The sequence below is a fragment of the Schistocerca serialis genome, chromosome 4, assembly GCF_023864345.2.
Source record: "Schistocerca serialis cubense isolate TAMUIC-IGC-003099 chromosome 4, iqSchSeri2.2, whole genome shotgun sequence".
In the NCBI taxonomy this organism is placed as follows: domain Eukaryota; kingdom Metazoa; phylum Arthropoda; class Insecta; order Orthoptera; family Acrididae; genus Schistocerca; species Schistocerca serialis.
The window spans coordinates 307,334,618-307,356,496 of NC_064641.1; the positions used below are offsets into that span (position 1 = coordinate 307,334,618).

At 38.6% G+C, this 21,879-nt stretch overlaps 1 protein-coding gene across 1 annotated transcript in view; it reads right to left on the minus strand.

Annotated features, from left to right (window-relative positions):
- Window positions 1-21,879, minus strand: part of LOC126474409 (spondin-1) — a 646,454-nt gene that overhangs the window by 107,145 nt on the left and 517,430 nt on the right. The window contains exon 14 of the mRNA XM_050101878.1: window positions 20,062-20,196. Coding sequence (XP_049957835.1) covers window positions 20,062-20,196 — 135 coding nt within the window. The remainder of the gene's footprint in view (window positions 1-20,061; window positions 20,197-21,879) is intronic.

Below are 21,879 nucleotides of genomic sequence, written 5' to 3' on the forward strand. Positions count from 1 at the left end.
AATTTGTAGCATAGGTGTCCTACTGCAATGTTACAAGCTGTTGTTCTCTCAAAAGTTACAGGAAGAATTTCTGAAATGGTTACCAGAAGGATTCCCCTGGAGCCAAAAATTCAGCACATATATCTATACTCAGCAGCATATAATAAGTAGGTAGTTCATTACTTTGTGTGTCTTTGGCATCGAGTAGAGTTAGTTAGTTTCATGCTCCACAGATCATTTTGCATGATAAATTATAACGATGTGTGTGGAATGAGTCATTCTACATTCACATTGCAAATTGGTAAATTGATACACTTTGCACATTTCAAGGTTTTTTTTATTCCAAAAAGAAAGAAAAATATATAGAGATGTGATTTAGTAATTCTTACCCACAACATTTACACCTTACAATAACAGAAATTCTTCTACAGAATTGGCAGAGATGTCAGGGAGAAATCTTTCCAGTTTTTTTCAAACTTCACTTTTCTGTTTGTCAGACATTTTTATATCACTAGGTAAGTGATCAAAATTTTTTGTTGCAGAATTGTGCACTCCTTTTTGTGCTGAAGACAATGTTAATATGGAGCAATGAATGTAATTTTTTCTTCTCATATTATAATTATGTACATCATTGTTCTTTTTGAATTATAGTGGATTATTTACAACAAACTTCATGAGGGAATAAATACACTGTGAAGCAGTAGTTAGAATTCCCGTCTCCTTATGCAGACATCTATAAGATGACCATGAGTGAGCACCACATATTCTTGCAGCATGTTTCTGAGCAAAGAAGACTTTCTTTTTTAAAGATAAGTTACCTCAGAATATTATTCCATATGGCATTATTGAATGAAAATATTCAAAATATGTCACTTTACTGGTTTGGAGATGCATCTATGTAAAGATCACTGCATATTTAAACAAATGTTTCAATGTAATTGAAACCATTTAATGTGCAGTATTCAGGAAGACCAAAAACTTTTAACACCTAGAACTTGACCATACTGGATGCTGAGAGCAAGTTTATAGAGCACAGGCATCTAGAATCAACTTACTTACTTATGCCATCGTATACTTACTTACTTACTTACCATCTTATACTTACTTACTTATACCATCAACTCCTCTGATCAAACCTAACCCAGAGTTAGCATTAAACCTTGTTTTGGCAGTTCATACCTCTATCCACCATGAATCTTCCACAACATTCACAAACTTAAAGCATGTCCTAATTAGATCATCATCTCTGCAGAAAATGACTCTACTACTGTTGTGATAAACCACATTGATTACCTGGCAGAAATTATCTCTGAATTGTTCTACCTACAAATCCTACTGTAGTAACCCAATCTCAGATGTCCATTATAATGCCCAATTCCTACTTCAGTCCCTAGCCCAGGCTGTTCCAACAGTGCTCCAGGGAGGAGTGCTCCGGAGCACTCACTGCGAAGGCTCAGAGCAAGTGTGGTGAGGCGAAATAGAGCTTAGTGTCCCCTGGCCATACGAAGCCACAACTAACACAACAATTTGTGTTTGATGACAGATACAGTCAGTCATGGAAGATACATGGAGGATACATTTCAATTTACTGAAAGGTGTGGACATCTGCAGTGCCTTGTATGTTATGAAGTATTTAATGATGCTAAGATGTGCTACAATGTAGAATATACAGTGTCATTATACACATCTTAACGCAGTGCATTAAAAGCTGGTAGAAGGCAGGTAGCTAGTATCCAGGCTTAATAAAACTACCAGGACACGTAAGTTTAAAAAGAATTTTTTATACCAAAGGTATAGAAATATACAGCATAGTTCATGTACTGTAGTGTGTTTATACTTTTCAGTTGAATGACAGTGAAGAAAATAGGACTGAAATAGCAGATCAAGCAAGCTACAAAGTTGTTCACATTACTGCAATGAGTGACAAGCCAGTATCGGTGGGACCTCTCATAAAATCATGGGTGGTAGCAGTTGCAAAATGTTTGCTTCCAAGGGATCTGCAGACAGCTGAAGGGATTTGCCTTTTGAAGCAAACAGTACCTCATTGAATCTTGGGCATGACAGTGAATTTAGAAACACAATTCAGGAAAAAAAGCTGAGAGCTTTGGTGCATTTTTGCTTGCATTTTGAAATTCGTGTGAGCTGTCAATAAGAAGCTACAAGTAACTGAGGAACTCTTGCATGTGGCACCACTCAATTACATCACAAGACTTGACATTTATGAAGCTGTTTGTGAATCAGCAGACAATATGTATTTGCTCTGGTATAAGGTCCATTCTGTAGACACAGAAGTGCACCACATTTGACTGTACACAGTGAAGAACAATACTCTGCAGAGCACAGAATAGCTCAGTATGGAGCTCGCAAGCTTGAATAGCCTGCCCTAACTCAACCCAAAATCCCTCTCCTGAATCCACATTCGTCCTCACCTCAACTACCATCTTACCTCACATCCAACTCATGCATGGTTTCCAAGACCCATAAGCCTAAACAGACAGAAATTCCCATTGTAGCTGGTTACTGTGCTCCCACTGAAAAAATCTTGGTGATCATCATCAACCAATTGCCCATTGCCTCTTCCAGTGTGCTTCAAACCACTTACTGTCGTGCATTGATATTACCTTCCTATACAACAATATCCTCCATGCCCACGACCTTGCTGTCAAGAATCGATATCTCTCCAGATGTCATGCTGAGTCTGAACCTATCACTTCATTCCTTATACATATGACCAATCATGGCCTTACCCAAAACTACTGTGCATATAAATATGTGCCACAGCCACAGATACCTGCATGACACCCTTAGATGCCAACTTGTTTATGGACCATCTGGATAAAACCTTAGCCACCCAAGATCCTAAACCCCTTGCTTGGTTCAGTTTCATTGATGGTATCTTCATTATCTTGACCCAGTGGCTAGATACTGCACCCTCAGTTCTCCACAGGTTCAACACCTTCACTCCTCTCTACTTCACTTTCCCTCCTTGACCAACCTTGTCACCTTCTTGGACAAAGCTCTCCACTTCACCAGTGGTTACATACAATCCACTGTTCATATCAAGAATACTGTTCATCAACACTCCCTCAACTAAGAACGTTGATACCCCTTCCCCGCAGTCCGGTAACCTGTGGATGGTGCATCTGCAGTGATGAGCAATCCCTTGCCTGATATACTGAGTCTTCCCAAACCATTCACAGAAAGGTCTTACCATCCAGGACTAGCCTGCAAATGTATCTCCTGTGCCATATCCACAAAAGCCCCTAATTATCAAATTATTTCCATGAATCAACTGCAAAGGAGCTATCCCTGATTACCCAACATCTCAGCCAGGTGGAACAACTTAACCAGATCATATACCAGGCCTTCAACTACTTTTCCTCACGTTCTGGTATGCAGAATATCCATTCCAAGTTCTTTCCATCTGTTCCAAAGTGGTATTTTCCCAGCTACTCAATTTATGAAATGTGATAGTATGCAGAAGGGTGCTTAATTTTGTTGATTGGTTAATACTCTTAACTTCTATATCAACTGAGATTTTAAAGCAAGTATTTTTAAATGGAAAATATCCTTTTTAATGACTTATGAAAGCTCTTCAAAAAACGATTAAGTTAATATTTGAATTGAAAATATTCATAAAACAGCCAAGAAATCTGCTAAGATTGAAAACCTAGGTGGCTCGAATCATCTACTGCAATGTACATATCTCCAAATGGGGCTCTCATTCTAGGCTGTCATTGTATCAAGACTTTTAATTGCATACTTGTTTCCACTAAATCTGTTCATTTAAAAAAATAAAACCATTTGAAATAGTTTTCCTAAACAGTTTCTGATATGATAGAAGCTGGCATAAAGTTCCATTTAAAGAAATTGCAGTTGATCCTGTATCTATGCCACATAAAGTAGAGTAAAGAGGACACATGTTTTATGTCAATAGCATAGGCCTGTCTTCTTGCTGCATATAATGATGGAGCCTGGAATGAGAGCTCCATTTGGCATTTCATTGCAATAGCTGATTTCAGCACATTGCCTTTCAATTTGAGCCTAATTCTGTGATACTTTTGCAAAGAGTTTTGATGCCAACATTCACAAATATTATAGTACTATACTTGTCTTTTCAAGAACTTTTATATGCTTAAAAAGTATATTGTTCCACAGAAAAAATACTTGCTTCATTATCTTCATTCATACAAGAGTTAAGAGTACTATCCATACATTAAAACATGTAGCCTTATGCATACTATCATTCACAGAAAATGTCATTTTGATATCGTGAACTGTTCACAAAAAAAAGGGGTATTACATCTTACATGGCTCACCCTATAGTGACTGAGGTTGCTGCTTTACATTGACCATGAAAACAATATTGTTTACTTCTTTTTAATCCTGTATGTTTAATATTGTTTCATATACTGTTATTAAGACTGTGATGATATTTTATCTTAAAGAAACTGTCAAATTAGCAATGAATATTAATGAAATTTTCTAAAGAATTAGTAACGTGTGTCTTACCAGATATGACCTGTGTGTATTATGATTATTAAACAATTATACAGGACCACTATCATTACTTGCAGCATACAAAGATACTATAGATCTAATAAATAAGGTAATGATTAAAAATAATGGAGTTAAGGATGCTTGTTACAGACCATGCTTGCATAAGCACAAACTACAGCAGTATCAACACAGGAAGGCTTCTATAGATTACATTCAGAGAGCAGTTCAATAGAAAATGATCATTTAAATCCTTTTATCTTTTATAAAGCACAGGATCCCAAGTGGTAGGATTACTGGTAAAAGATAAATTAATTTCCTTTGTACATTACTATCACTGTTTTAATTTCCCTGTATTAAAGGAACTACAAAAAACAACTTATAAACATTTTCCTTCAAGTTTGCTAGTATGTGATTGAAGCTTAATCACGTCACTAAACACTTAAATTTATTATGTGGAATTTGAGTCATATGATATCTTACATATTAACTGTGTCCAAAAATCAGAAATATAGTGTCATTCATTAATATTTATAACTGAATTCTATTATACAAACATAAAATTAAAGAAGGTGACAATGTTACCATGTACCAGTGAATAAATTTCTGTTTAATGTCCCTGAATTGTTTATTTGATGTATGAAATGGGGGAAGCAACCTGACTCTTGTCTGGGTGAAGATAAAAAAACTACTGAAGTAATTCACATATGGTGACTGGCTGTTTACCGTGTCTGAATAATCTCATGAAACAGTGATTGCATTTGCAGTCACACAATATTAAAAGTGCAATGACCTAATGGAAATTCACATTTGTGGACTGATTGTACTTTTGTCAACAGTGATTAATCATTTCCAATCTCCCCCCCCCCCCCCCCCCCCCCCTGCATGATACCACCCATCTGAGTGAAGCTATTTTATTTTAACATTTGAATTGCTTGAGACAGCACTAGCGTCATGCCTTCGAGTTCCTTCTACACCTTCCAAAAGACCAACTTCATACAGATTCAAAAAGTAACAATATTCTTCAAGATCGAATTAAGCAAGAGTTTTAAAAGCAATCTTTCCATAAACTGGAGTCTGATGCCTCTTTTTGGTTAATGTATTCTATATACTATTTACACTTCATACCGCTATAATAACCTCCAATGTTACTAAGTTTTTACTCATTGGAAGTCCTTCTACAAGACTAAAATGATATTTCTGGAAAATTTCCATGAAAGAGCAAGAAAGTTTGTTAAGCCTTTCAAGAGCGTGTAAACATGATTTTTGTAATTATTTTGTTTTGAAATTTTTAGATGGACATGGTATGGAGTTGTTAATTTACAGCCATGTGAAGTGTGGTGAAGAAGATGGTGAAACTGATTTTCACGCAGTTTTGAAATACCGTTATTCAAACTGATCAACAAATACAAGGGACATTTGGAAGTAGGGTCTGATCAGTCACAAAATGAAAATCATAGTGAAAATAAAAAAAGTTTTGTTTGCAGCAGTTTGCTACAACTTTCAGATACTTCTCTACATAGTCACCTCTCTGACTTAGATGTTTGTTGTAGCATTGTACCAGCTTCCCAGTACTGTTATCATAGAATGCAGCTAGCTGTATTTTCTGTCACTTCTCTACACTGGTCTGCAGTTCATTGTCTGTGGCAAAATGTTGTCTCCATCGCCAGTGGTTCATGTGAGCACATATGAACATTGGAAGGAGTCAGGTCCAGGCTGTACAGTGGGTGATCGAACATTGAAAATGCTGCAAGAGCATCCTAATTGATCCTGCAGCATGTGGCCAAGAACTTCATGAAGAAGGAAATGCATGGCAGGTATATTATGTGGGGTTGCATGAAATCAGGTGTAAACTTGCAGTGGGCATCTGTACTTGGCAGGAGAAACTATTGTTCTACGCACTTTTGTGCGCTCACTGCGCACTCAGAACTGAAAAGCGCAACATGATTTTATTGACATGTGTACTGGAGACACTGCCCAACACATCTGTGCAAAACTCATTGGTTTCACTGTTGTTTCGATTTCACAACCAATTAGACCTTGCTTTCTGAATAGCCCTTGTACTTCGATTGAAACTGAATTGCTTTAAGTTCATGTTTATTCTGCTCTGGTGGTTGGAAACACATGTATTTATCACTTAATGGTTTTAAATTTGGCCACATCAGAATAGAAGTTGAAGTATGCTCTGACTGGAAGTTTGATATGCAATGGTAACCCACTGGCCTACCACCCAGACGTCGGGCACTAGTCTACACCTCATACATCAGCCTTCATCTTTCGCGTGGCACATACAATGCAACAGTCACTCTGCATCCACCACTGCAAAGCATGGCCAGCAGGTGACACTGCAGCTAAGCGACATCACACAATGGCTGTGCAGGTGCCTCCCAGCACCATCTGTGACGTGCTGTCTATGTATGCAATCACTGCCAGGTAATTACCTGCCTTCAATCTGCTCTCATACATTGTGCTATTTACTATACTGGCTAGAACTGTACCATTCCTGTCATCCCATGTAGCTATGCCATGTATTGTATCTGTTGTTAACTATTGTCCTGTGAGATCATTAACCACACTTGTTCTGGAAATGCATCTCCGTTTTTTAATATTGTGAGCTACAACATATACTCACTGGAATCCATTGAAAAAACTACAGGATCTTATTCAGATGATGATGATGATGATTTTTGAAGTAGATCACATGGCTGATTAAATTTGAAAACTTTGTATACATTATCTATAAACAGCCATCTTTATGTCTTATGCCTATATTTTTATTGAATGAGTACACTTCTTTCTTCATTAAATAATTGTACATTTATGAGTCCTATGTTTTAATATGTTTCCATTACTGATTATTAACCAAAAAGGGATGCAAAAGAAAAAGAATTTTTGCCAGGTGTAAGCCTTACAATGAAACAACACAAAGACAGAACCGTAACTACTCCATACTCACCACCACCACCACCACTTCCCAACTTTAGTTTCCCAGTTGTGGGTCACAAGCACTTGTGATTTCTTTCTGTTGTTTGGTATTTCTTTCACTTTTGATTACACTGATTCTAACAGCATTTCCTTGGCCTTCCCTTTATTCAAGTCCTTAGTATTTCCATATGAAAATGTTTTCATTTTTTTAAAAACATATGTCTATGATCATGAAATGGCTATACCATAGGGCAGTCTGCAATTTCCTGTAACATCAGTAATGGGCTACATTCCTGTTAATTTCATTTTTGATCCTGTCTTTCTCACTCTTCTAATTTATGGTTCTGTTGAATTTAATTTGCTTTGCTTGGAGTATTCTGATGTCCTTACCTACAAAGCTATTCCTCAGATCTGAAATAGTACGAAGTACTGAAGAGGGTTAATTTAATAATATGAATTAGGACTGATTGCTCCTCACCACACTGAGTTATTGAACAGCAGATAGGCACATTTATAAGTAGAGTATTAGGTATTTTCTAGATGTCATCATATGAAGAAACTCACACACATCCATACGTGCACAGCTCTCTCTCTCTCTATCTCTCTCTCTCTCTCTCTCTCTCTCTCTCTCTCTCTCACACACACACACACACATTGCCACTGTCATCCCCAGGCACTGTGGCTCCAATTTTTGGATGAAGTGGTTATTGGGAGCACAGAAGAGTCATGGAGCAGAGAAGGGGAAGGGATAGCAGGGTATAGTTGGCGTAAAATGCTGTAGCGCTGTCCATGATAGTGTGCACGTATGTGACAGGGACAGGATTGTAGATTGCTAGATGCAGCACCTGAACTGGGATGATAGAAAGCATGTGTGAGATCAGAGTGGGAGTAGAGAAGGGAACTGAGGCAGATGGAGGACAGGGCCTAGCAAAGACTGATGCCAGGAGTGTCATGGGAATGAAGGATATGTAGTATGGAGAGTCCTCAACTGTGCAATTCTGAGACACTGGTGTTGGTGGGAATGGTTCAACTGAAGTCAAGCAAACTATGTAAAGGAGCATTTTGGCAACTGGTTGGTCCAGATATCTCTTTGTCACAGTTTGGCATTGGCTACTCATGGGAACAGACAGCTTATTAGTGGTCTTCCCCATTTAGAAAGCCATACAGCAATTTTCACAAAGTTGGTAGACTATATGGCTGTTTTCAAAGGTGGCCCTGCATTTGATGGGGGTAGGCAGTGGTCGTAATAGGACTGGAGTGGGCAGTATTGTGAGGATGTGTAGGACAATATTGCATCTAGGTCTTTTACAGGGATATGAATTGTGGGGCAAGGAACTGGAAGTAGAGATGGAATAGGGACAGCCAATGATATTGGCAGCAGAATACCATGGTGGGAGGAGTGTGGAGGACGTATCTCATTTCAGGGCATGGCAGAAGGTAGTCAAAATCCTGGCAGCAAATGTGATTCAGTTACTGCAGTCCTGCTGGTATTGGGGATGCTCCTTTGTGGACAGTCTGTGGGTATGTGGAAGATAGTAGGTTACTGTGGAGACAACACAGGAGATCTGTTTCTGGAAAAGGTGAGGAGGGTAATTCCAGTCTCCCAAGGTGTTAGTGAGACCCTCTGAACATTTGGAGAGAGCATGCTTGTCACTGTCAATGTGACAACCACTGGTGGCTATGCTGTGAGGGAGGGGGTGGAATGGATGGCAGCTGTTGAAATGGAGGTATTGTTGGTGACTAGTGGTTTGATGTGGACACAAGTACTGATGGAGCCATATGGGAAATGGAGGTCAACACTGTGGAAGGTGGCTTTTTAGAAACAGGAATACCAGGTGAAAAGGATGGGGGAGAAGCAGTTGAGGTTCTGGAAAAATAAGGATTTGGTGTCTCACTCCCAGCCCAAATAATGAAGATGTCATCAGTGAATTTGAACCAGGTGAGGGGTTTGGAATTCTGAGTGGCTAGGAATGATTGTTCTTGAGGATCCATGAATAGTTTGGCACAGGATGGTGCCAAGTGGGTGCCCAAGGCCATATAGCAGATTTGTTTGTAGGTGAGGCCTTCAAAGGAGAAGTAATTCATGGTGACCAAGAAGAAGGTTGTGTGTTTAGAGTCAGCTGGGTGTTGGGAAAGATAGTGTTCAATGGTAGCAAGGCTGTGGGCGTTGGGGTGTTAGTGTGGAGGGAGATTGCATTGACTGTGGTGAGCAAGATGCTAGGAGGGAAAGACAGGAATTACTGAAAGCTGATAGAGCAAATTGTGTCTTTTATGTGGGAAGGTAGGTTATCAGTAATAGGCTGAAGGTGTTGGTCAAAAAGTGCAGAGATTCTCTTTGTTAGGGTGAAGTATTCAGGCACATAGATGAGTTCATGAGAAACAGAGCATAAGCTGAGACTGGGAAAAGAAATGAGTGATTTACAAAAACCATGGAAAATCTAAATCTGGATGGTCATATTGGAATTGGAACCACCACTCTCCTGAATGGGAGACCAGTGTCTTGCTACTGCACCATTTTGTTTTGTCAATGTGGTTATTCATCCTCTTGTACTTCTGATCTAGTCTGATTTATTTCTATTCCTTAACTTCAAAATTAGATGCTTGAGAAGAGGTTTTTATCAAAAAAGAAGTGATACTGTCCATAACAAAGTACTTGCTGTGTGGCAAAAGCTACCTGTGGAATTTGATGGAATCATGAAATCTACATTTACGTATATAATTCACAAGCCATTATACAGTGCATGGAGGAGGACCAAGAGACTAAGTTGAAACCTTCCTGGATAGCCAAGCATGTTGAATCAAGAGCTTCTGGGGCACAGGAAGGGCTGCCAGCCCCCGACTGAATCCCTCTCATGGACTACGAATAGGGGCTGGTATGCCAGCCAGCCTGGGCATGGGTTTCAGGTTGTCTCCACATCCACCTGGGTAAATACCAGACTGGTTGCAGTGTCCTGCCTCAGATAAATGATGCACATACACTTTGAAAAACAATGTCACATTTGACCATGTAATTACACTAGACACAAATGGAAGAGGTACATGGATTTCTCCCATGTGGTTGGGGGTGAGGGGGGGAGGGGGGGGGGGGTGGAGGGGGGGGGGGTGGAGGTGAGGTAGGCATTATGTGCCTCCTGTGATAGTGTATTTAGATGAATGAAGTAGCCAGACACCCCACAAGAAGATATTATCTTGTTAATGAGTAGGTGTGTTCATAGCTTTTAGAAGATGATGCAGAGAAACAGGAAAGTTTGAAATAATTAGAAAAAATGAAGGTACATTACAAAATTTTATTTGACTTTCAAAATATGTTATACAAGACTGAAAATTGAATTAGGCATCGTTTTTTAAAAAATTACATCAGTCAAACACTTTACATCTTGCCATGTATACTCAGTAAGTCATTACTGAATGGCGCAATATGTCACCTTGGATGTTGGTGATTTCTTCTTCAGTTTGTATCTAGAGCTGACCCACGGTTCTTGGTCTAGTCTGACTCACAGTATTCTTTAGATGTCTCTATAGTCTCAGACTGAAAGGTCTGGAGACTGGAGAAGCCAAGCGATATTAGCATTTCTTGTAAATATGTGATTGCGAGAAACATTTTATTGCTGCCAGAGAGAGTCTGGCAGTTCCATTCTGTTGAAACTGAGCATGCTGAATTTTAAGATTTTGAAATACATGGAGTTTTGGGGCCACAAACATTCTAACAGCTGGAATTAACATTCAGATGTCACAGTGACAGTAGCTTCTCGTTCTTCAAAGAAGTGGGAGCGTATCGTACCATGACATGACACTGCATACTGTAACCTTGGTACAGGCAATGGATGCTGATCAGTGTCTCCTCGAGCACAGTAATGAAGTTCTGCATATTCGTATTACTTCTAAAAAGAGAAGTGGGCTTCATCTGATTTCCTAACATTCTGAATGAAATTTGTACCTCACTGACTTTAGTCAACAATTTTTCATAAATTTCAGGCACAGAACACAGTCATAAGGATTATATTAATGTATAACCTGAAGTTTATACATGTGAAACTAAAGCTGATGGAGTACTCTTTGAATGCTCTAATATCTCAGCTGCAGTGATGAGGCAAACACTGAACAAGGAGGCTTTTTTTTCCAATGGTAGCTGACAAGGCAGCAATGTTTTCAGATGTACATACAAACTGTTCAGTCCCACTAGGTTTCTTCTTCACACCTGAATCAGCCTGTTCAAAATTCTGAACCAACATTGTGGTTCTGCAATGAAGGAATTTCACCCTGGTGTGTAGGGTATGATAGTAGTGCCAAAACTCTCATTAGCAGTTGTCGAACTGTTACCAAGTTAGTAAAGTACACGTATTGTGACGCATGTTCTGCACCACTCCTCTGCTTCAGTTACTTAGTTATTTGTGTGTACCATGGATCATAATTGTGATCTATCAGAATTATGTAAAACAAGGCAGTTTCTCACTTTCTCAGTGAAAAATATGGCAACATACAGACCATTTGAATGACTGTCCTTACATCTTTAAAATCTTTCATAGTTATTTGTACTTTGTTGTGTTCATTATATATCTCTCTTAAGGACACACACACCAAGTTATTATAAATTCAGAAATTCTGCTGTGAAGTATGAGGAATTGTTTAGCAGATGCAATTTCAGTTTGTGTTTGAAGTTAATTTCATTACCCATTAAATGCGTCACATCATTGGTGGGTGGTCAAAGATTTTTACAGCTCAATACATCACTCCTTTCTGTGCTGCACTAAGGATCAGAGATAGATTCCATGGTTCCAGATACTATGGTGTAGTACATCAACACCATGCCATGGAGTCGATGTCAAGAGGTCGATGTGACACATGTGACTGCCCCGCCAGTCCATGGTTGGCCAGATACTATGGTGTAGTACATCAGCACCACGCCATGGAGTCAACGTCAAGAGGTTGACATAACTCATGTGACAGCCCCGCCAGTCCATGGTTGGCTCGAATACACACCCTATGCTGGGTGCACAAGTAGTGCCACTGCTGAGCCAACAAAAGAAGATCTTGCACCGATGCCAGCTTAGTCAGATATCAGAGTTCAATCAGTGCATTCAAAGTCTACTAGGTAGTCTCATCTCCCTGTGTTATTATCTATGATGAATGTATCTGTGTAACAGATTTGTCTGAATATAATTGGAGTTGCTGAATTGAAGTTAAATAAACCATAGTGACATACATATTATGTGTGTTCTCATTATTTTGCTCTCTGTCTCAGCACCCACCTATTCCTTGGCATCCACCCCTGGACCAACCCAACAGATACTGTAAGTTATTTCTTCTAATAATATATTTACGAATAATACTATTGTTTTTGAAATTGATTGATTGTTGACAACAAACTTCAGAAGAAATTACAGTAAACGTATTGTCGGGAGGCTGTTGTCAATATGCCTAACAGTTTAAAGAGTTTTCAGCTCGAGATTCTAGAATAGACATCACTTACTATCATTATTATACACTTCTGTGCAACAACAACATGTTCCTTCAAAGCTGAACTAACCTCAAAGTATAATGCCATAAGACATTAGCGAATGAAAATTGGAAAAGTAAGCCAACTTTTTGACATTTTCATCTATACTGTCTGTTGTTATCTACACTGCAAAAGTTGCAGAGGTTAGCCATTTAAAAAAGATCAGTGAAATGTGACTTCCAGTTCAGGTTATTATCAATAAGTAAGAATTTAGAGTACCCTGATTCATTTAATGATTTAGCCTCATGCATCATTTCTAATGGTGTGTCAGACATTGTGCAGAACTGAATTGCTTGTATTGAATTAAGTTCAGCGACATTCAATTGGCAGAGAACCAGTTACAAATTTTCACAAAAATATTATTTACATTTTCAAGTGTTTAAGTTTCTCCATTAGGCTTGATTACAAAACTTGTATCACCAGCAAAGAGAACAACTTCTGCTTTTTGGATAAATGATAGCAGATCATTTATATATAACAAGAACAAAAATACACTATATATTAATACCTATGGTACACATGCAGTGACTCTTTCCCATTCTGAACATGCTGTTTCATTGTTGTCACTCTCTGTGTACCTCAATGTGACACACTGCATTCTTTTAGGTAGATAGGATGAAAACCCATTACTAGCAAATTTCCTGCTACCATAATATTTGACTTTCTGTAAGAGAATGTTATGAACTGCAGAATCAAATGCTTTTGACAAATCACAGAGAATATAATTATCCGTATTTTGTCATTTATATTTTGTATAATCATAGTTCATCCCTATGAAATCCCCAAACCACCTTCCCTACCCTCTGGCTCCTACCCTTGTAACCGCCCCCGGTGTAAAACCTGTCCCATGCACCCTCCCACCACCACCTACTCCAGTCCTGTAACCTGGAAGGTGTACACGATCAAAGGCAGAGCCACGTGTGAAACCACCCATGTGATTTACCAACTGACCTGCCTACACTGTGAGGCATTCTATGTGGGAATGACCAGCAACAAACTGTCCATTCACATGAATGGGCACAGGCAGACAGTGTTTGTTGGTAATGAGGATCACCCTGTGGCTAAACATGCCTTGGTGCATGGCCAGCACATCTTGGCACAGTGTTACACCATCCGGGTTTTATCTGGATACTTCCCACTAACACCAACCTATCAGAACTCCGGAGATGGGAACTTGCTCTTCAATATATCCTCTCTTCCCGTTATCCACCAGGCCTCAATCTCCGCTAATTTCAAGTTGCCGCCACTCATACCTCACCTGTCATTCAACAACATCTTTGCCTCTGCACTTCTGCCTCGACTGACATCTCTGCCCAAACTCTTTGCCTTTGAATATGTCTGCTTGTGTCTGTATATTTGTGGATGGATATGTGTGTGTGTGTGTGTGTGTGTGTGTGTGTGTGTGTGTGTGTGTGTGTGTGCGAGTGTATACCCATCCTTTTTTCCCCCTAAGGTAAGTCTTTCCGCTCCCGGGATTGGAATGACTCCTTACCCTCTCCCTTAAAACCCACATCCTTTCGTCTTTCCCTCTCCTTCCCTCTTTCCTGACAAAGCAACCGTTGGTTGTGAAAGCTAGAATTTTGTGTGTATGTTTGTGCTTGTTTTGTGTGTCTATCGATGTGCCAGCACTTTCGTTTGGTAAGTCACATCATCTTTGTTTTTAGATATAATGTCACATATGATATTGATGTACTCTGTATGTAACCAAATACATGGCATAATTTATGCAAAGAAAAGGATCTTAGTACTTTACTTGAGATACTATTTACTCTGAGAGTTTTTGCATTCATCCAAGTTAACTACTTTCTTAATTTTTTTGGCAGAGTATGGAGTAATTGTGATTTGCTTACGTGTATGTTGCACTGCTTCTTGCATATACAAGGGGCTACCCAAAAGAAACTGAACTTTTTATTGAATTTGTTTATTCACATTTTAAGCACAAAATTTCGGTCCCCTTCAAAGCCCTCTCCACTTGACTAATACTCTTGCCAAATATTTTATTCCATTTTTCAAAACATTGTTTACATTCATCTTTTATGGTTCTTGTCAGCACCTCCATCACTTTTTCTTTATCTCAGCAACATCAGAAAAACCATTTCCTTTCATGTTTTTTTTCTTTTCATTCTAGGAAACAAAAATGGTCAAGAATGGTCATACAAACAGGGCTCTGTGAGCAGGGACATTGTCATGATGGAAAAACCTGTCACCCGCCTGCCAAAAATCAGGTCACTTAAACAAATTAGCATTGCTTTAATGTTTGATTTCCCCTGACAAGCTTCCTTGGGGCAAGGTGAACTTCAAATCTTCCACTGGCTTGGTTGTTGCTTTGATTCAGGATCATAAAAATAGCAACAAGTTTCATCACCTATGATAATTTTGAAAAAAAGTTTGGATAATTTTGGGACTCTTTTTTTCAAAGCACAGCATGTTTCCATGCATCCTTGTTTCTGTTCAGCAGTCAGCAGTTGTTGCACGAATATGGCAGCCACCATTTCAGTCCCAAATCTTGTAACAATTCACTGCACTGAGCTCCAGTATTTTTTTAAAAATGAAACCACTCATACTTCTTTGTTTGGCCTAACCATTTCTTTGATTGCCTTTACCATGGACATGGTATTTAAATTCCTTTGTAAGCAATGACTTTTTTCTGTCTTGTTAGTGCAATACTTTACTGTTTTCTCAGGAAAGTAACTGTTAAAGATTGATAGAAACCCATTTATAAATACATCACATTTGGACAATGGAATATCCAGGATGGAATAACAACAGTATGAAGTGGATAGACTGCATGTACAGGAGATGTTATAACACTTTAGATCATGTATTGGATACTTCAATACTCAAACAGTGATGTGTCAGATAGTACAAAACCTCTTTCTGTGAATCGGGTCTAAAAGTTTGTCCCCACAGTTGTCAGCATAACTCCAGTAAATTACATACCAAACACTGGGATACTATTTTTGGTGTCTATACTTGTATAATCCTATAATGTTCAGCTTATATTCTCATAATCAACAAAGAAAAGAAAGTTTCTTTAATGAACTGTTGTATCTAAAAGTAAAAGTGAAGAAGCTATTTATAAATGTTGGGCTAGTGCGTAAGTTCATAGTGCTTTCCCATAAGTTTAAGAAACACAACAGACACATTTAACAGAGACTGTAATCATCAATAATATATTCTCCTGCACTATTTCAAGCAGTCCGCCAATGATGGAGTAACTTTCTGATTCTGTGACTGTAGAAATCATGTGATTTTGAGGTGAAAAACTTGTCACAGCATGTTGGGAGTGCTTTTCCTCCTGGTTAGGGAGTTCCTGGAAGGTTGCTCAATAGAGAGAAAAGATGAAAATCTGAGGGCACAAAAATCAGATGAATAAAATGGGTGCAGAATGGCTACCCTAGCCAACTCCTGTACAGTGTTTTAGTCAGTCTAGAAGAATGCGGGCGATTGTTATTGTGGAGTAGCATCACTTCACGCAGCTTCCCTGGTTTTTGTTCTTGGATCGTGTCCGCAAGATGTCTCAGCTGATTACAGTAAACATCAGCAGTGACAGTTACATCTTGGGGAAGCAATTCATAGCGCACCATACCATCACCGTTCCACCAGATGCTTAACAGTATCTTTTGTGGAGTCGCACAAATTGCTTTGTTTGAGCTCAAACATTCCTTTCTCTTCCTTATACTAGCATAACAACACCATTTCTTGTCACCAGTAATGACACAGGATAATGGCTGGTGTTGTTCATGACCCAATTGATATCGAACAAGCAGAGATGCAAATATGGTGACCCACTGATTTTTGTGATTTTGGCTTACAGCATGTGATACCTGTACACGTTTTTTGAATCTTCACTATCACATGTAAATGTTACATGATTGTGGAATTATCACAGTTCATCATATTTGCCAGTTCTTGAATACACTGATGTCAGTCATTGTGTATTAAGGCATTTAAATGACCTTCAAACCTCGAAGCTCTTCCTGAATGTGGAGAGTCACTAATGTCAAAACAATCCTCCTTAAAATGAGAAACCCATTTTCTTGCCATGCTCTGCCGAATGGTATTATGCTCATACATGGCACAAATGTTTCTTGCTGACTCCACTGCTGTCACCCCTCTATTGAACTCAAACAGAAGAATATGTTGGAAATGTTTGGATTTCTCCACTTTCTCTACTTTCTCCATTTTCTAGCATCCACAGCTCCACTCAATCTCTCCAAATGACAAAATGACACAGTATGTAAATAAAATAGCAACAGTGAATTACAAATGAAAAATGACAATTGATAAACAAACTCATAGCAACCGGAATACCATAACAAAAACCAAAAATGCTATGAACTTATGCACCAACATAATAGATAATACCCGATTTGCTTTGGTAATTACCACAACTTGTGTAAGAATTCATAAAACCATTTAAACTATTACACAATACAAATTGGTACATAATCTAATGAACCTTTAACTTCAAAATATGTATATGTGTAAACAGTCATTATCTTCTGAGAATTTACAGCTCATCACAAAGCTCAGGTGACAGTGTATTCACAATGCATTTTAAATTTTATTAATCTTGTTCTGTTGGCTTGTAATCCGAGCATAAAATATTGAAATTGTGGATTAAATCAAAATTAGAACACTTAATTGGTGATATTAGCATACTTTTTGGATTTTTATAGCACTGTAACAATATGCAAAACTCAGAAAGTCACTTTCAGAGAAAAGTAAACAGTCTAAAATCATATTTTCTATAGAATTTCAAAACAATTGGTAAATTAATGTTCCTTGTACTGTTAAAAAACAATGATGAATTATATTTTTACAGCTATTGATCATTGCACAGAAGCACAATTATTATGTGTAAGTCACCAACAATTATTCTGTATTCAACATAAATCTGGTCATTCATTAGTGACTTGCATAAGGAGGTTGAAATGCAAACACCATACTGACTCTGAATTAAGTCCACCATGTTTGACACTGACACACCAGAGAAGTGCAAGCTGTTTGAAAGTATTAGTATGCAGATGTGATTCCAAAAAGTTACCTATGTCATAGTGTTGCATAATATGTGCACTTCTGGTAAAATGTTCCTTACTCTTAAGTTGTATGGGGAATCAGATCACAAAGTCACTTAAACTGACATGTGTCCTTTTTATTTCTGGCAAATGAATCCTTTATTATAGGAACTGCAACCCAGTGACTGCAAACGTGGAAGGAACTATGCAGTTTTGACATCTTAAAAACCTTCTAGAACAAATATACATACTTTGTGAGTACTCACTTTTTCTTGAACAGAGTCAGAATGAACATAACTGAACACTTGTCAGGAGTGACAGCAGGTGTTAATTTCAGGCACAATGAAAGAAGGTTAGATATTATGAGCTATCCAACTATGTCCAGGCATAGATAACAGAACATATAAACATTCAGACAAGCATAACTCACACACATGTGGTGATTGTTGTCTTTGGGCAGTAATAAGGTAGGCTTAGCACCGTGAGATGACAGTGGCTTCGTCTGCATGAGTTGTGCTTGTGTGAACATAAGTGAGTTCTGATGTTCATGTTTCATTAAAGATTAGTCCAGTAACTCACAATATCTAACAGCCTTCTGCCACTCAGCACCTCCTCTATGTGATGAGTAGCAGTCTATCCATTTCATACATTATATCTGGAATTGATGTCAGTCACGTTATACACATCCATCCAATCAGCTACCTGTAAGGCTGCCTCGAAACTTTCTGTTGTGTTTCTGTTTCCTGATGCCACTTTGTGCTAATCAGATGCATTACTTAAAGTATGGCTACTTGTGCATTATGGCCAGAAAGAACATTCACTACTGGATAAATGTTTATGTCACTGTTTAAGTGTTCACCTACAAAAATGCTGTCTTAATGTTCTGATGACATGTGTAATTGCTTGTGTGAAAATTAACAACAGGAATTGGGTTATAAGTGTTCAGTAATATTTCTACTTTCTTTGCCACCATTCACATGATATACCTTGTGGACTAGACAAGTGATAGAAGGCAATGCAGACAAGTGTTAACCTTGTTCACATACTTTTAGAGCTGCCAATCAAACCTGCACAGTAAATATGGGTGGTCCTTATTTCTAACTGTGGTGGTGTTACTGTTCTCCCATCTCCAATTTACTCTCCTTGTTGTGCTATTTATGAAATTTACTTGTACCTAGATTTGATCACTGTCAAGATTTTGTAATTCATAACTGTCAAATCTGTTGTTCAAACAGTGTTTAACCAAAGTTTAAACTATTGTGTGCTGGATATCTATGTCATTAAATGAATAAAAATTGTGACCTGATGCTGCCATTGTCATTCTCCAACAGAAATTTAATGAAAATTGGTCATGAAAGAGGATAATTGCCTTAATACGAGACAAGGAAAAGGAAACAGAATATTGCAGTTGCTTTTTCTGTCAATGATGACTTCATTAAAGATATAATAGTGCCTAAGACTGGCCAAGGATGAAGCAAAATAGCCTTATCCATTTCAAACAAATGATACTTGCATTTGTTTGAACTGATTTGGAGAAACCATGGACCACCACTGTAGCCAAATAGCATCGCTGCCATGAGCATGGAAGGATCTGGAAAGGGGTCCTCTCAGCCTTGTGAGGTCAAATGGGGAGTTACTTCCATGAAGTAGCTGTGGCACCATCAGGATTCATGTCATGGCGGTATGACTGGAAGCATCGCTATATAAGTGATATACTAATCACATGTCCCATGGTCATATATTGCTGCGCATACTGTCTTGTAGGAAGCAATTGGCATGTAGCAACACACCTAAGGTCTAATCCACAAATGGAGTTTACGTTTATGTTGTAGAGAAACCATGGAAATCTAAATCAGGAATGCAGACTGTGGATTTGAATCTTGCGTATCCCAACTCCAGTGTCTTCACAGATGTCCCACCCTAATGAGTATGAGGAAAGGAGGAATTTTGTTGGATACCTGTGCATATTCAATCCTTATACGTACAAGAGTGCTCATCAATTCTGGTCACACTCTCCATATTATAGCACCTGGAATGGTATTCTTTTGCTAAATATGAAGAAATCATGATCATTGTTTATTGAACAGCCTTATTATACTTTGTTGCAGAAGGCACTACACTTTTCTGAGCTAATTTTTGTACCGCAGTTTACATTCATCAGCTTGCTCTTGTCAGCACTGCTAGTAGAGTCTTCAAGTGCTATGTTGTAAGAAAGAATTCCTGACAAGGATACGCCGTACTGCTGCAATCGAGCTGAGATGTTAGTCTTCAGGTCCTCTTGTGTTTGAAAGCATGCACAGTGTATTCAGGTCACACTTAAGACATTGGAAAGTATTTTACATGAAATTTGTTACCAAACATTGAAGAATAACCGTTAAACATATGAACTGTATAATAAGTATAGGAACAAAATAAAAATGTTGTTAGTCCACTTGCTATGCAATATTAGTGTAACAACTCAAGATTTCAATAATTACCTCCACTCTCATGACTGCTACTGTGGTGTTATTTTATAAGCAGGCCTGTGATTGTCTGACTCACACCGAGTTAACAAAAGTCATGGGATAATGATATGTACCTATATAGGTGGCAAAGGTATCACGTACATGAGGTGTAAAAGAGAAGACTATTGGCAGAGCTGTTATCTGTACTCAGGTGATTCATGTGAAAAGGTTTCCAATATGATAGTGGTAGCAAGACAGGAATTAACAGACTCTGAATGTGGAATGGTAGTTGAGGCTGGATACATGGGACATCCCATTTTGGAAATCATTAGGGAATTCGGCAGTTTGAGATTCATAGTGTCAGGAGTGTGCTGAGATACCAAATTTCAATCATTACTTCTCACCGTGGACAATGCAGTGGCTGACGGCCTTCACTTAATGACCGAGAGAAGCGTTGTTTGCGTAGAGTTGCCAATGTTAACAGACAAGCAACTCTGTATGAAATAACCTCAGAAATCAATGTGGGATGTTCACCAAACATATCCATCATGATAGTGCAATGAAATTTAGCATAAATGGGCTATGGCAGCAGACAACTGACATGAGAGCTTCTGCTAACAGGGTGACATTGCCTGCAGTGCCTCTCCTGGGCTCGTGGCCATATCAGTTGGATCCTAGATAACTGGCAAAATCATGGTTTGGTCAGATGATCCTGATTTCAGCTGGTAAGGGACAATGGTAGGGTTTGAGTGCTGCACAGGCCCCATGAAGCCATGAATCCAAGTTGTCAACAAGGCACTGTGCAAGCTGGTGAAGACTTCAGAATGGTATGGACTGGGTCATTTGCTCCACCTGTACTGATCACTGACTTGAAATGGTTATGCTTGGCTACTCAGAGACCATTTTCAGCCATTCATGGATTTCATGTACCCAAACAACGAAGGATTTTTTGTGGATGACAGTGTTCAATGTCACTGGCCCGTAATTGTTCACTATTGGTTTCAGAAACATTCTGGACAGTTTGAACAAATGGTTTGGCCACCCACTGAACATTTATGACACATAATCAAGATGTTAGTTCATGCACAAAATCCTGCACTATCAACACTCTCACAATTATGTGTGGCTGTGGAGGTACTATGGCTCAATATTTCTACAAGGGAGTTCCAATGGCTTGTTGAGTTCATGCCATGTTGGGTTACTGCACTATGCCAGGCAGAAGGAGGTCAGACATGATATTAGGAGGTATCCCATGACTATTGTCGCCTCAGCATACATAATTGTGATCTCAAGCTGCCAGCAATTGTGTTGATGTATGTAGTTGTAGATGTGAGTGAAGACACCAAGCCCACTGGAAAATAAACAAGGTAAATTTCTCAGTAGTCTCTCAGAATTGAAAGACCACTGCCATGAACCACTACAATTAAAGCTGTTGTTTTGTACAAAGATGTTGTACATTTTGTTCTATACAGATTCTTTGATGACAGGGTTGTAAAGTTGTGTTCATGAACTGCTG